Source organism: Schistocerca cancellata, chromosome 3 (assembly GCF_023864275.1).
Source record: "Schistocerca cancellata isolate TAMUIC-IGC-003103 chromosome 3, iqSchCanc2.1, whole genome shotgun sequence".
NCBI lineage: Eukaryota > Metazoa > Arthropoda > Insecta > Orthoptera > Acrididae > Schistocerca > Schistocerca cancellata.
The window spans coordinates 416,566,965-416,584,287 of NC_064628.1; the positions used below are offsets into that span (position 1 = coordinate 416,566,965).

Here is a 17,323-nt window from a genome sequence, read left to right on the forward strand (position 1 = left end):
ACGCTTCAAGACATTCTCAGGTTATTGAGGAGATGGAATACTTCTAGGAAGAGTTACAGAAGCTGAGGTCAGCAAACATCACTACTGAATCACAACAGAAATAAATTTCAGAGTAGAATAAAAACTAAAATTTATTCTTCACTGAAGTAGTTTATATATGGTACCTGACTCTATAGAAACCAGAATTTAGTAGAATTTGTCACAAAGAACAATGCAATATCCCTAACAGAATTCCTACAAATAACTAAATATATATGGAACTGGAGCTGATCAAATGGAATACAAAACGGAATCTACAGATTTCTGAAGGAGACAACACGAACTGAAAAGGTTTATTTCACTTCATACACCTTCAGATGAAGGTTCTTTGTAAAAAAAAAAAAAAAGGATTTCTAGCTATTTGAATATTTATTGGCAATTTTTATTAGAATAATATCCTCTCATTTCAACAAAACCTATCATAGATAAGAAACTGAAACTGAATGTTTCTTTCAAATAAAAACAGACTGTAGAAAGCTAATTTATAATATCATGAGATAGTATACTAGTTAGATACACTGAAAAGGAAGTGTAGTGATAGAAAGAAACAAATTGGCAAGTGATCAGATATTATCTAAGAATAGCTGTGGATAAATTTAGTGTTTGGCAAAATGAGGGTTATAAGAACACAAACAAAGGGGAAAATTCTTTAACAAACATACTTATGCAAACAGGAAAAGACACCACAGGATGAAGAAAAGGGCAAAGAAAGATGTGGATTTCTTGTATTAAAGAGAATACACAATTTCCAAGCAAACAGTGGAATTACATACTGAATCAGGAAAAACTCAGAGAAGTATCTTCGAGAGGTACGACGAAAATTTTGTAAGAAGAAAAAATGAAAACAATGAAATATGACGAAACGAAAAGAGAAACATGTTGTGTGGAGATCACATTTTATATGTAAAGATAGCAGCGAGAACAGAAAGAAATTTATTCAAAAATCTCGACAGTTCTTTACATGTTTGTGTAGTTCAAGAGATGAATCATAAACTGAGGCACTTGATAATAACAGTAACAACGTTTCAGAATTAATGTCATATGAAGTGTGTCGAGTCATTCGGGTTATTAAGGAAGGAAAAGGTCTAGAGATGATGATGTTTCAGTAGAGCTGACGAAAGCGGGAGCAATAAGCAACTCAAAACTAAGATAGAAAGTATTCTAGCGAATATCATGAAATAAGGCGACTCCCGAAACCCGGAACAATGATGCACTTTATTACAATGAAAGTCAGTTTCCTTGAAACTGTACTTTCCTTTTATTTTGATGCTTATCTGATGTTTGTAAATCGACTTCAAGATATTATTGTCTGATGTTTAAGTAGCTGTTAGAGAGCAGAGAGTGTTTGACACGAATGATCAAATAGTGTCCCTTGAAGGAACAACAGTTACAGTATTTATGACACTCGATTCATGAAACAAGCGTAACAAATACCTGAAGATGAGGCAATGCTGTATTGGAACTGATTGCACAGTAATGAGATAAACATCGAAGTAAAATAAAAAATACAGCCATAAAGCAACTGATTTTCTCTCTAGTAAATAAATAACAAATGGAACTCATACGAATACTAAGTGGGAAGCTGATTCCACGAAAGACGAAAATGCTACTCCGTTCTTCGTCACAAAACCGGGGATATATGAGAAAAAAAACAATCAAACATATTAACCTCTTCCCTATGGTATAAGAGATATTCAGTAACATTGTACCAGTAGTATGGCAAAAGCAAAAGATGTGAATCAAAGCAATAAGTTTGGTTTTGATGGTCGTAGCACAATTTACGTTTCTTTATTCCTTAATGAAACTGCAGGAAGAAATAAGGTATACAAACTAAATGTTTGTTTTGGATTCCTAGAGACTGAGAATGGTTTCTACTCGGTGACAGAGAAATATCAAACCTTCAAAAGCCAGAAGCTGGATCAACGCATTTTAGTGTACTGAAGAATAGTGTAAAGTGGTTGTCAGAGGGGAAAGAAGAAGGGACTGTAAGAGTAATTCTTCATATGCTTAAAATGGTAGATTAAAGAAATAAAACATGTTAGCGAAACGTATCTGAACCATTTTCGGACAACTCATGCCACGGATGTGTGTAATCAATGACAAATAAAGAAACTTACTACAGCAAGTTTTAAGGTGGGCTTCAAAATTACAGTAAGACTAAAATAATTCGATGTTAACACAAAGCAGAACTATAAAGAATGACAATGAAGCCACAGAAAGTTTATACCTTTTTTTTAAATTTTGATGGGGGCTTGAAGACAATGGCTTCATGGGAAATAAAAGAAATACACAGAAGGATGAAAATGGCACGGAGCGTAGTTGTTAAATTAAATAGAATTTTCAAAATAATCCATCGATGTGTGGCTAACAGGAAGGTTTGCTACAGTATAGTATCAGGATTTCACTGTGATACTGAGACTTGATATCTACTGTAAAAACCACACAACAAATGGAGAGATACTGATCGAACAACGGAGATACATATGTTAGGAATTACTAGCAGGAAAGGAAGTACTAATGGATCAGCCTGCAAATTTATATGGAAAACAGTTGTAGCATAATCAGAATGAAATGGAGGGGGTGGGGTTCGTATGCAGCGAAGGAACAAAGAAACTCTTTATCAGATTTCAGGAACTGAGGAAAGGTCACGAAAATGACGTCATGGGAGGTGAATGGACGTCAGAAATCGTGGAGGAGCTACTTATATGCGTAAATCTAAAAACCTTACAGCATGGAAGAGTGTAGAGGATGTCACAGCGGATGTCAAATGGCTGACGATGATGGTGATGATAAGGACTGAAGAAAGTTACTCAACATAAGTTCTTCAGAGGATTCCGTATTTTAAGACGCAATCAACACTAAATTCATTGTAAGATGAACTGAAGATGAGGAAAACGTGTTTGACGAAATGGGATACGAAAAGGCGGCAATCGTATTTTGTGGAAAGAGGGCTACCTGTAGCAGTGAACGGTTTCAACAATTATGTAAAAATATTGTTCTTTTCCCTATCGCTTAGATACTGTAGGTAGAATTAATGAATAATATACTGACTCTCTGGTAGGATATATTCTGAGGAATCAAGGGATCAGCAATTTAGTATTGGAGGGCAGTGTGGAGGGTAAAAATCGTAGAGGGAGACGAAGGGATGAATACACTAAACAGATTCATAAGGATGTAGGTTACAGTAGGTACTGGGAGATGAAGAAGCTTGCACAGGATACAGTAGCATGGAGAGCTGAATCAAACCAGTCTCTGGACTGAAGACCACAACAACATACTGACTGTCTTGGCACTACATGTGGCATGTTCAGTTTAGTTCAAGTATATGTGGTTCTGTCATTTATATTTTGTTCTTCACGCTGTGAGTTAGTGTAATCGTAGAAGCAACTGCAATTTCTTTTGTACTGCACCATTTTCCCGGAAAGGGAGCTTCGAATTTCCATCATTAGATTCCCTTTAGGTTCTCCGTCTTCACACTATGCGCAAATTTGTTAATTAATTTGTTAGTGGCCCGTTTCGTATCCCATCCTTAATCTATCTGAGTTTGTACTCCGTTTGTTGTGGCATTCTAGTTCTCATGAGCTAAAACTTGTAATTTATATCGTTATTTCTGGGTACCATTGCACCAGTACAGTTTAGTATCACTAATAGCTCTGACAACTTTTCTTGGGATATCATCTCCCGTGTAGCAAGCAGCTTTACATGCGTTAAACTGGTATTAATTACTGAAATATCCAATGAGTTGCAGAAATTCACTTTTAACATATTCTTGATTAAAGCTGTATTCTTCGGGTATCGGCAGAAGTGTAATGTCGTAAACATTGACGTAGGCGAAGACAATTTGTTGAACTGTTGCCAACTAATTACTGACATTACGAGGGCATTTATTACCTCAGAGACGTGATGAAGAAATGTAGTAGGTTTACTTAGGCTCATACTTCACTCAAGGTCCCGGGCACACACATGAGAAACATTTCTACTGCAACTGCAAAGTAGGTCACTCATTTATTACTCGGTACACAATCAATTGAATGAGTAAAAAAGATTAATTCCCTCAGTTCGTTTTTTAAAGTCAATTACATTATCAGTCTTTGGTATTAAATACTGATGCACTGTACAAAATATAACGACATCTAATATCATCAATATTAAGAGACACCAATTTACAGACTAATTTTGATTTTGGATCTTATAGGAGGGATGTGTTGTTGCTACCTTCATGCACAAGATCAAGGTCAGTTTTTCCTGCACGGATTATAATGCCATACAGAGCTCGTACGTCGTTCCCAAATGGGACAGCACCAGGAAATTACTATACAACACCTGGTCTCAAGTGTTTCCTTGTTCTGCTGTAAAATTATAGAGCACAAGCTGGACAGCATTGCGTCCTCGAGTATTCTGTTACGCTACAAACCTTGTGAACTCCAGAGTACCTGGAAGACCTGGAATGTATTTCAGCAGTAGAAAGACCTCGAACTGATACATTATGACACTGTGGCGGGTGGGGGTGTGGCGGAGGGGAATAATGATACAGAAATGAGCTTTTCCTCGTTTTAATCGCGTGTATTGTAACGAAATGTCGAGGTCAGTTCCACAGAAGAGTTATACATTGCCGAAAGTATACATGGGAAGTAGCACACACCAGATTCTAAAATGGTGGAACCCCTTTCGTTTCCAGCCACTCACTGCGTTATTTTAGGGCAGTTAGAAAGATGTACACTGTTGTTTGGTGGTTATTCCACTACTACACTTGATTTTCATAATTGTAAGTCCTGCCAACCAAAAACTTGACGTCAACTATATGTACTAGTTGGCTCCCAAATAGGACAACACCAGCAAATTACTATTCGCCTCCATTGTCCCAGAGAGGCAGCACGAACCACGTCTGCAGGGCACCGCAGGAACACTTCCTCGCCACGTAGTGATGAAGCAGGGAGATAGCGCACCAGGCGCTGTAGGCAGTGATCCGGAGTCGCGAAGACGCTCAGTTCCAGCCGGTGCGTGTGGACAGCCAGGCTATGGCCGGAGTGACGGCGCCGCCACCGCCGCCGTTGAGGTGGCTGGGGCGGGAGGCCGCCGCGCCGTCCGGCAGGTCGCAGCCGGCGATCACCGACACCCTGGACGCCATCCTGCCTCCGGGCGGTGCGGGGGCGGCGGCACAGTTACGGGAGGGCACACGGGACAGCACAGCAGGACGCACAGCGCAACGAGCACGTAGGCAAGTGGAAGAAGGCAGGAAAGAGAGACAGAGAGAGAGAGAGACCTGAAGAACACTTAGATCACACAGTACATTCACAACACGAATAGATAATTATTTTAAAAAACAGTTGTGAAGGAAGGCGCTAGAAGTAATGCTCACAGATTTGGCGTATGCACTGATAATGACAAAAATGAGATACGCAAGATGTCTCAGTCATTGTGACCACCCCAAATGCCTTTCTGTGCAGATAAAAACAGAAAAAAATAAGAAAAACATGGATATAGGAAATTATATGTTTTCGCTGACAAGGGGGCATAAAGATAATCTGAGGCACAAACTGGAGTTTCTATTAGGGAGGGAGACGTACTAGGGTAATGCATGCAGCTGTGTTAGCCACAGAACGGGGGTGGCGCAGTAGTTAGTGCGTCTGTCTAGCAAGCGAGAGACCTGATTCAAAACGTGGCCTTGGTACAAATTTTAATTCATTGCTTTGGCCAGTATTCATTGACAAGAAAAACAGGTTATCGTGCAAAAGTTGTTTACCTACAAGACAGTCATCGACAAACGTGACTACCCTCCTTGTAATTTTCCCGTTACCAAGACTATAGATACTGCGATAATGACTACTTCAGTTCGAGAGGAATGGACCCGTCTAAAAAGAGCAAACACAGCAGATAGACGGACAGACATGGGTTTAAGGATGGTAACTAGGAACAAATCTTGGGTAACAAAAGAAATACATCGATTAATAAACGAAAGAATCAAGTAGAAAATTTGTTCAGAGATATTTATGAACACAGCAATACAAGTCACACAGGAACGAAAAAAAACTGGAAGTGCAGGGAAGCTAAGATGAAATGCAAGAAAAAAGTGAAGAAATCGTAGAAGAAAACATCGTAGGAAAGACTACTACATCAAATAAAAAAAATAAAAACATACTCCTGTGAAATTGAAAGTAAAGAGTATCAGCGTTAAGAGTGCATTGAGAATACCATTGTTACATATAGAGTGTATAGGCGGAAAAATACACATTTAAGAATTCTACCCGAACGAGGCCTTGCCTGGTGAAGAAACTGAGGAAGAAGTGGGAGTCGATACGGGACACGTGGGAGAGTCAAAGTTTCATAGAGCTGCGGAAGTCCTGCCATTAAATAAGGCGGAAGAGATGTATACCATTCCATCTACATTCCTGAAATAATTAGGCGAAATGGCAGCCCAGAGACTATTCTAGTTCGTGTGTAGAATCTATGAGTCTGGAAACACATCATCAGACGTTCGCAAAAATATGTTCCATGCAATCCCAAAGATAACAAGGGCCAGTAAGTTCGAGAACTACGACACTATCACCATAACGGCTCGTGCTCCATGTTATCGACAAGAATAACATACAGACGAATAAGTATTAAAACTGAGGATCTGTCTGTTGCCGATCAGTTTGGTTTTGAGAAAGTAAAATGCACCGGATAGATAGTTCTGATGTAGCGCTTGATAATGGCAGCAATACTGAAGGAGACTCAAGATGCGCTCATAGAATTTCTTCAGTAGGGAAAACGTTCTATAGTGTCAAATGGTGCAAGATACTCGGAATTCTGAGACAGATATAGGGAAAGAAGAATAATAAGCTGTATGTCCAAGAGACAAGATGGAACAAGAAGAATGGAAGACCAAGAATGACTTAACTTACATTAAAATAATAGTATCGACGGCTATTGAGAAATTTATTGGAAATCAAATAATAAGAGACGGAACTAATACCCCAGAACACAGTTGGCTAACTGAAACGAACCTAAGGTCGCCAGGACTGGCGATGTTTTACTGAAGATGAAAACTTAGTACGTACTTCAATGAGAGATGCTATTAATAGCTTAAAAACGAAATAGTCTCGAAATCGGCCAGAAAATCCAAAGAGATTATTGTCGTCTGGAAGTAAAACAGTGGCAAGACACAATCAATAACAATGACAGTGCTGCCAAAGCCTGGTTGCTAAAGGTGGTCTTCCGCAGCTCATTCACCAAAGAGGAGGAAGTAAATATTCCAAAACTCGAATTAAGAACAGCTGACAACATGAGTAACTTGAGGGTAGATATCCTAGATGCTGCGAAGCAGATTAAATCACTTAATAAAGGCAAGTCTTCCAGTACACACTGTATACCAATTATGTTCTTTTCAGATTATACTGATATATTAGGTCTACAACTTTGCTTCCGCCGTTTTTCAATAGACACCAGTAGCGGCAAATGTGGTTTAGGTGGTTGGTCATAGGTGTAATACAATAAGCTTAGACATCTGTAAACATAATGCCATAAAAATATTAGTCGATTTGTGATTGCATCATAAGGCTATTCTCGATTAAGTACGTCAACTTACGTACCCATATCTCGCCATTTGCGGGAAGTTTTAATTTTCTGCTTTAGCATGTAGAAATCTGCGGCTGTGGCTCTTAAAATGCTGGGTAAGACCAATGGCGAGGGAAATATTAGTGGAAGAACGTGCAGAGAATGTTTTCAACGCCTTAAGAACGGTGATTTTTGACGTCGAAGACCGGCATGGCGGTGGAAGACAGAACGTTTTCGTAGCTACTGAAACAGACGAAGACAGTCACAGGACGTTATTATTGAAAGCAACTGAGGCGTTAGATCCCAGCACAGAAATACAAACGGCCTGAATACAGCGATAGTCATATAAAGGTAATTTTTCAGCTGGTCAGCGCTCGACCCCATGTCGCAAAATCCATCAAAACATACATCGAAACGTTGAAATGAGAAGTCCTATCCCTTCCGCTGTATTCTCCATAAGTTGCTCTCTCTGACTGCCACCTTTTTTGATCAGTGGCATATAGTATGGCTGACCAGCACTTCTGATCATATGAACAAGTGTAGAATTGAATCGATTCATGGTTCACCACAAAAGACGCCCAGTTCTTCTGCCACGAAATTCATATGCTATCCGAAAGATGGGAGAATGTAGAGGCCAGCGATGGGCAATACAATGAATAATAATTTTTTTGTAACTTCTTCACAATAAAGCCCCGAACGTCAATAAAAAACGGCGGAAGCCAAGTTGTAGGCCTTGTAATATCGCCTTACTTAGCAATCGTATAGCCAACAACAGCAAGCCCGACGAAAGATCCATATCTAAAAACTGTAAAGTTTCGCAAGTATCGTCAATACTTAAGAACGAAAATAAAAGTAATGCAATGAACTACAGAGTCGTATCACTAACATCGATTTACAGTAAGATTCTGGAACGTATAATGTGTTCGAACACTACGGATTGTCTCGAAGAAAACGAATTATTGATACACAGTCAACAGCAAATCAGAAAGTGTTGTTCTTGTGAAACGCAACTATCTCATTATTCATACGAAGTAATCAGTGCTGTCGACAGGGGCTCTCAAATTGATTCCACGTTTCTAGGTTTCCAGGAAGCTTTTGACGCCATTCCTCCACACTTCCAATCAAACTGCATGATTACGGAGTATCGTCAAAGCTATGTGACTGGATTTGTGATTTCCTATCAGAAAGGTCACAGTTCGTAATAATCAACAAAAACCCATCAAGTAAGACAGAAATCATATCTATTATTCCCAACTGAAGGGTTATAGGCCCTCCAGTGTTCCTATTCTGTACAAACGATTTAGGAGACAATGTGAGCAGCACTCTTAGATTGGTTAGAGATGATGCTGTCACTTATCGTCTGTCAGAGTCATCAGAAGATGAAAAGTAATTACAAAATTATTTAGGTAAGATATCTTTAGGGTGCGAGAAGTGACAGTTGACTCTAAATAATGAGAAGTGTGAAGTCGTGCACATGAGAATTAAAAGTTATCCGTTAAATTTCTGGTAGACAATAATTCACACAAGTCTAAAGGCTGTCAATACAACTAAATACCTATGAATTACAGTTAATAATACTTTAGATTGGAATTATCCCATAGAAAATGTTATGTGAAGACAAAACAAAGACTGCGTTTTATTGGCTTTGACATTGAAGATGCAACAGGTATACTGAAGAGACTGCCTGCACTATGCTTGTCCATCCCCTGGTGAAGTACTGGTGTGCAGTATACGTCCTTACCAGAAAGGAGTGACTGAGGATATCGAAAAAGTTGAAAGAAGAGGTCAAAAACATAACAAGCGAATGGAAGCGACAATCATTAAAACGAAGACTATTTCGTAGCGGCGGGATCTTTTCACGAAATTATAGTCACCAACTTCTTTTCTCTGAGAGCAAAAACATTTTGTTGATGTCAACCTACACTGCTCAACAAAAGTTTGGAATACTATCGTAAAATATCTACTATACTAGAGGCCCACTGACTTAGGCACTTGATGCATTACCCAGTTAGAGTCCATGCAATGGACGGTGCTTACCACGGGCATATTTGTTGCCGTTTGTCAGTCATGTGGAAACACCACTGCCACAGCGGCACACCGCGAGCAGTCCAGTACCAACAACAGCTTCATTCAGTTTGTTTCCAGCACTGCAGTAACATTCCACGTAGAGGCATACAACACTTTGATAGAGTCAGGATAGTGGCTGTACTTTCAGCAAGTCATACGAAGCAAGATGTTTCCGACAATTTACATGTCACTCAAAGTGATGCGTCTAAGGTGTAGAGAAAGTACAGAGAGACGGAAAAGGTGAACAATATACCACGCAGTGGTCGTCCTCGTATGACAAGATCAACGCAGGATCGTTTCGTACAACTGTCGACTCGCAGGCGACCAACATCATCTGCCAGAAATAATGGAATTCTCCCGGGCAACAGTGATTCGTACATCAGACCATACTGGGCGTAGGAAACTGCATCAGGGTTGTCTTTATTCCAGAAGGCCAAAGAGAAGTTTTGCATTGAGGCAAAGGAACCGATGCAGTCGAAGGACTTGGGCTCTTGCACATCGACACTGGATCATTGCAGCATGTAGTAATGTCACGTTTGTTGATGAGACCAGGATTGATATGCGACCTGACTCAAGACGTGACAGGGTTTGGAGAAGCGCTAGACGATACCAGGAAAGCCGATACGTTCGGGAAGTGCAACCGTTTGCAGGTCGAAGGGTAATGTTGAGGGCGGCAATAATGATGGGATGGCGGGATTCTCTAATTCCCGTCTACGGCCATCTGACTGGTTCCCCAATCTTCCAAGAGGTCCTACAAACGACAGACGTGAAGCAGGTGACAACTTCAATCTAGTCGATGACAATGGAAGACCGCACCGTACTCTAGAAGTGTTTCGGTATCTTCATTGATGCAACATCATCCGAAAGCATTGGCCAGCACATTTCCTATACGTGAATGCAGTTGAGCATGCATGGAGCCTGTTGAAGGTGGCCATTGTACAGGATCCGAATCCGCCTGACAATCTTCAGGACCTCACTGAAGCTGTTACTGAAGCGTGGCGCCTCATACCTCAAGATAAACTAGGTGGTCACATCTTGAGACAGCATCGCAGAGTGGAAGAAATCTTTCGTGTGCAGAGAGGTACTCACTACTAAAGACGGATAATCATCGTCATGAGCTAAATATTTTCACTGTTTTTGTTTTCAAGATATACACTTAGGAGAGAGCTAGCTGTGTTTTGTAATGATTTTTTGTGACTAACTAAAATCGTTCTTGCTTTCAGAAGCAATTATGTTTCTTTTATTAATAAGGTATTGTGCAAACCTTAATGGGTGTACTATAAGAAGCCACGGTAGTAAACCCTATGATATTCCAAACTTGTGTTGAGGCGTGAAGAAATGATCATCGTAATAAATTCAGAGAGGCTAGAGCTCAGGCGGAAATATTGTTTGTTTTTCCTGCGCGCTATTCGAGAGTGGAAAGTTAGAGAAATAGTCCGAAAGTGGTTCGATGAACTCTCTGCCAGGCAGTTTGGTGTGGATTGCAGAGTAGATAAGCAGTGTAGACGTGGTCGGCCTAAATAGTATGTAGTCCGTCACCCTTACATTTAAATCTATACATCGGGTACGCACTGACGGAAACAAGAAAACGTTCAAGGGTGAAATTAAAATTCAGGGTCAAAGCATATCAATGATAACAATGATAACAATGATGACATTACTGTTTTCAGTCAAAGGGAAGAAGAATTAAGAGCAGAGGAGATGTTGAATAGAATGAACAGTCTAGTGAGTAAAGATTATGAACTGAGGGTAAATTGAAGAAAGACGGAACTAATGTGGAGTAGCGGAAACGAGATTATCGATAAACCATAACATCAAAATCGGGGACCACGAAATAGACGGAATTAGGAAATGCACTTACGTTGGAAGGGAAATGAGACATAAGAGACAAAGCAAGGATATGAAAAGCAGGCTAGCATAGACGAAGAGGGCATTCCTAGCCAAGAGAAGTTTCCTAGTATGAAATGTCCGTTTGGAGCATGGTATTATATGGTAATGCACCACGAACTTCGGAGAAGCTGGGAACGACAGTAGAAGCATTTGAGATGTGGTACTACGAAAGGTTGTTGACCGTTAGGTGACTGATACATCCAACAGTTAATTGAGGATGTCGGGTGTAAGAGAAGAAATCGTGGCAGGCCGCATCGAACCAGGCAGGAAGGAAAAGAAAAATACAACGTACACGAACGAAGAGAATGTAAAAATGCTACCCGTGTATGGAAAATGTAAGTTAGCAGAACATTAACTGCAATAATATTTTATCATTTACAGTACGAGTACCTGTAGTATGGTCTACAGTGCTGTAGTCGTTTAAACGAAGTATGGCATTTCTATCTTCTCTTCGATAGTGCCTATTGTTCTCATCAAAATTTCTACTGTTGACTGCTCTCACTGTATATCATGTGTTATATTTTCATCTTCTTCACTCGTTTCAGTATGCTGTGGATGTAAAACTTGTTTTATATCGGACAATGTCCTATGTAACTGCGTACCCACGGTACGACTTAAACTATGTATGCTCTGTATTGTCAAATCAAACGATTTACGATGCAGAGGTGGCTGTGTGTGTGTATGTGGGTTTATGGACAAGTTCTGAAAGCCAATAAATTAAAAAAGAACTGATGACTCATTTTACGCTGTGCATGTTTTGTGTCTGCATTTGTTTACTGTCAGTTTCAGCAAGTGAACGAACATGTTTCCGAGGGCTGCTGCACTGTGTGCTAGAACAAGAGAGTCAAAGGCAATTTTGTGTTACGTATGTAATAATTTCATGTTTACGGGAATGACTTGCACGGCTGCTGCACGGTATGTTGCCCTGAGAAATAATTGTTAGCAAAAAATACGATACTTTGCGCTCTTTACTATTTAGTTAGCATTACTGTTGGCCATCAGGTCCTTGCGCGCAAGTTCAAGAACTCACATGCAATAAAGTGCTGTAAGAACGGAGTCCCTGGGACCGTGATTAACTAAATATTCACATTCTCATTAACAATTACAATTTACCCGTTTTGGAAGTGATGAGAAAAATCTACATCTGTTCGGTTTGAAAAATAAACGAAATAAAAGTGTGGCGATTACGTCTCTTTCAGGCTGCTTGATTTGCACAAATATCTATCTGACTGGGTGAATTCAGTGTTAATCAAATCGGAAACGGCGCATCGAATTTTTTTCTTAACAATCATATCTCAGCACATACTACCCTGCAGCGCCCTTACAAGGTTTTCAGACCGTTCCTGACCATGCTGTGTAGGCTGTAGACGATAACACTTTACAGCGTGCCACAGTGGTTTAGGGGAAGTCGAAACGAACAATTTGATATAAGATACTTTTGATCCATCAAGCCACGATATAAATTTCAAACTGGCCTACAGAAACCACCTAAGCTATAGCGCATTCGCGCCATGCGAGATTTCGATTATCATCTCATACTCTTACGCTGCCGGTTTAGTTGGCTATTTCGTTAACAGCATTGATTTAAGCTTCTCTGTGAAAATAATGAAAGAGAAAAAACTTTCGTAAATGTTGCACAAACACTGAAAAGGTGTATAATTCGATCCTAAGTTGTCACAAGCATACTAGTTTCATATTAAGAAGGCCAGACCGAGAAAACGATGTTACTGCTAATTTTATACTGTGACATCTGACAATATTTTGAGATAAAATTTACACAAAAGTTAATTTTAAATTTTGTAAGGGCAAGAACAAAGGGTTTACAATATTCATGGGCGTCTAGGGTGAGAAAAAGTGAATGAACTAGCATGGCCCGCATGCGCTTTAGCTCAGTTGGCATTTGTACTACAGTTTTAGGCTGTTTCCCGGCTTCATAGCTCTCAGGTGTCCCGTATCAGTTTGTTCGGCTCGACTACAGCTACTTTACCATCGTACATTGTAAACAGTTATCGTTGGAACTCTGTATGAGAAGTCGAAAAGCTAGAAAATTTAGGCAATATGCACAACGACCTGCAGTGAATCGACGCTTACTGAGAGACTGGCAACTTATATTCAGCGAAAACGTATGTACTCTACTGCACTCAAAAAAATGGAAATACCCGTTATTACCTGATTACACGTTTCAAGAACAATCACTCGAAGCTATCACAGTCCTAAATATCTGGGAGTATGTGTACAGAACGATCAATTAAAACTATCGTAAGAAAGCAGATGCAAAATCATAGGTTACTGGGAGAATCCTCAGGATGTGTATTATACCCACGTAGGATACGGCTCACAAAACCCTTTGCCCGGGTTCCCGGGTTCGATTCCCATCGGGGTCAGGGATTTTCTCTGCCTCCTGATGACTGGGTGTTGTTGTCTGCCCTTAGGTTAGTCAGGTTTAAGTAGTTCTAAGTACTAGGGGACTGATGACCATAGATGTTAAGTCCCGTAGTGCTCAGAGCCAAAACCCTTTCTCGACGGTTGCTTTGTTATTGTCACTCAGTGACTCTTACCAGATGTATTTCAAAGTTGGGAGGATCCAAAGAAGAGCAGCACGTTTCGCAACATGGTGCTGCGGTAAGCGCCAAAGTGTCACGGAGATATATGCTCATCCAACTCCTTTGGCAGACGCTGCAAGAGACGCGTCGGACATCAAAGTGTGGTTTACTGTTAAAATACTGAGAGCGTACGTTCCTAGAAGAAACAACCAGTATTTTATTTCCTGTTATGTGTATGACCATGATGTTAAAATTGAGGGAATCGAGCTCATACAGACGTCTATCAAACATCTTTCTTCCTGAGTACCGTTGTCAACTGGAACTTGAAAGGTACGGAATTGACACTGGTACACAAAGTAACCCCCACCTCATACTACAAGGTGAGTTGAAGGTCCTTACTCGCTAAGCCATCAAAAAATGATTCAAATGGCTTTGAGCACTATGGGACTCAACTTCTGAGGTCATCAGTCCGCTAGAACTTAGAACTACTTAAACCTAACTAACCTAAGGACATCACACACATCCATGCCCGAGGCAGGATTCGAACCTGCGACCGTAGCGGTCTCGCGGTTCCAGCCTGTAGCGCCTAGAACCGCACGGCCACTCCGGCCGGCTGCTTAGCCATCAAACTGACACTATAACTCAACAGGAGAATGTTTATCTCTATTGTTTCGGACGAGAGATTATACTGTGTACAAACCTGGAATTTGAGCCATGAGCTTTACATATAGCTGTACTAAGTGAATCATCCGATGCCACCTCACAATTTCAGTCTCTAGAAGAAGTTGATGGATAAAACACGAAACGAAGAAGCATTAAAAGAAACAGGGGGAAGAAATCTGTTCAAAACATCTCAGATGGAAAAGTAAAAACGAGCTTACGGGCAAACTGAAATGTAAAGGTGGTAGAGCGGTTCCCACGTAGATCACACCGTTTTCTTCTGTGGAGTAGATCAAAATTAAGGTTCAGAGGCCAGAGGCATTGTCTGCTGAAAGTTCCGTGAAAGCGTTATGATTTAGGAGAGGCTTCAAATATTTTTCTAAACAAAAAGGACCGCTTTTCTTAAACGCAATTTATTAGTCCCCGTAAAACTGTTTCTGGATGTCTTTCACAATTGTTTAATAAGCAAACAGTTCGTTTAATGTATCGCTAAAAGAAATTATAAACCGTCTCCATAGTTTTTGAAACATCACACACATTTAAATACTTTTACTTCCTCACCTCTACAATATGAAAGGGTTTCATATGTCTGGTTAAGTGATCTGACGGAGCCATTACTGTGCAACGCTAAGGTAGAAGACAAATAGGGAAGAAAGACAAGATATTTCTAATGTGTATATTTATGTTTCTGATACTCATTAACAACAGAGAACATTACCACGTTCAGTTTTGCTGGTAGTTGCCTCAGTACTAGCCGCAGGCTATAATGTTGTACTGGATGTCACTTCTTTCAGAGAAGAGCATTGTAAATTTTGCGAGTTAACAGCACCCTAAGCAGCTTCTACAGCATTATTATACAACATCATTACAGAAAGAAAAAAATCAGACAAGAAAACAAGCATTTAAAAAGAAATTGAAGATAGAAACAAATTCGGAAGAAGCTGATTACAAGAATAATGAATGTTAGTTGCATAGCGTATATTAAGTGTAGCACAGTACACAACGATACAATAAAGAGTTCCACAACCAGGAAATGAGACTTATCAATAAATGTAGTTTTATCATCACTGCGCTTAGTGGTACGGAAGAATTTATAGTATGCCTATAACAGGAAGGAAGAAGAAAAGAAATTGTCACTGTGAACCCCACATCAAAACCATAGATATATGACAAATGATTTAGAACTGCAAGACACTTCAGGCTGACTTCAAGTCAAAGGAATTTTTGATTTACAATGTTTTCGCTTCTGAATAGTATAATGTGACCAACGCCATATGTACAAAATGCATTATTCAGTCATTGTCACAAGCCAGTTAGAAGCGAGGACACCACCAATGAAAACGCATAGGTCGTCCTTTATCATGGGCGCATTTTCGTCACGTCATCAGTAAGAACTAAAGGGTTCTGAACAATTATCTGCTACGTGTTACTAACTATTAACATCACAGTTTAAAATACTATACATTTACTAGCTACCTAACTAGCACTATAAGATAGGTGGAATTTCCAGAGAAACATCTCTTACCTGAAAGTGAATTATATAAATTTATGGCAAGCAAAGGCAACAATAAAGCACAGTACGTAAGCATTTCGTGACACAGGCAGAGATGGACATTCAGTGGCCTCAAGAAGGTATTACTTAGCGCCCTAAGTATAGCTCACACGATTTAGTGTAAGAGTATTAACGGGGTATATGTGGACGGTCTCGCCTCCACCATGTTTTTAAGGGTCGGAGCCGTCTGTCAACCTGCAAAACGATAAACGAGTTCACAGAGGAGAAACTCTATAAAATATTTCAATTGAATGATGATAAAAATAAGTACCAGTTATCACTGAATGTTGGCATTTCATTTTAAGATCATATATCATATTCCTACATCTTAATTTCTCTAAATATATTTCAGGATATTTTTTATTGTTAGTCGCTCTTTCTCTTCTGAAATATTCATCTATACGCTCCATCTCTCACTGCATTAAGCATTTGTAGCTATATGGAACTGAGGTTCGTAGCCAAAACGCGTGTAGGAGGTTGAAACACAAAGGTTTTACTCGTCCTCTATAGGGCATGGGTAAAACAGAATTCAACTTCAACAAAAGATATATCTTCAGGCCAGGATGCTGAGAAAGAAAATACCTCACATAGAGTATCTCTCGAAAATGCATTGAAAAAGTAGACTATTTTGATTGCATACTACCTCTTATTGCAGTAGACTACTCCTTTTAAATATTAGAACTGTGTGTCACGTTATTCAAATGTATTATATGTAACATCATTATTTACTTTAGTTACACTTTTATATGATCTTATATGTCTTCCCTGCTGCTGACACAACAGCTTGAATGCACATAGATGTGATTCATTTAGTGTAAATTATCAATATGTCAATCTGTGTTTACAATTATCTCGTACAACATGTACAGTTTTTGACACATCATGGCATCTGCTACAACAATACTAAACCAGTTTTTCTAATACATTTCTTATACATAACATAAATGTATGGCCATGGTCTAATAATATATAGTCTTCCTAATTTTTAGGCTTCTGAAAACGACAAATTAATTTCTGGAAACTGATGAAGCGAAAT

General features: G+C 39.6%; 1 protein-coding gene across 3 annotated transcripts in view; it reads right to left on the bottom strand.

Annotated features, from left to right (window-relative positions):
* Positions 1 to 4,045: 4,045 nt before the first annotated feature.
* LOC126175163 (diuretic hormone receptor-like) overlaps positions 4,046 to 17,323 on the bottom strand; it is a 586,395-nt gene continuing 573,117 nt past the window's right edge. For 2 of the 3 annotated variants that reach the window (XM_049921750.1, XM_049921748.1), the window contains one exon: positions 4,046 to 5,168. In XM_049921750.1, coding sequence (XP_049777707.1) covers positions 5,024 to 5,168 — 145 coding nt within the window. In that variant the 3' untranslated portion in view covers positions 4,046 to 5,023. Of the gene's footprint in view, positions 5,169 to 15,926; positions 16,483 to 17,323 lie in introns of those variants that run through there. The other variant, XM_049921749.1, reaches the window with a different exon arrangement.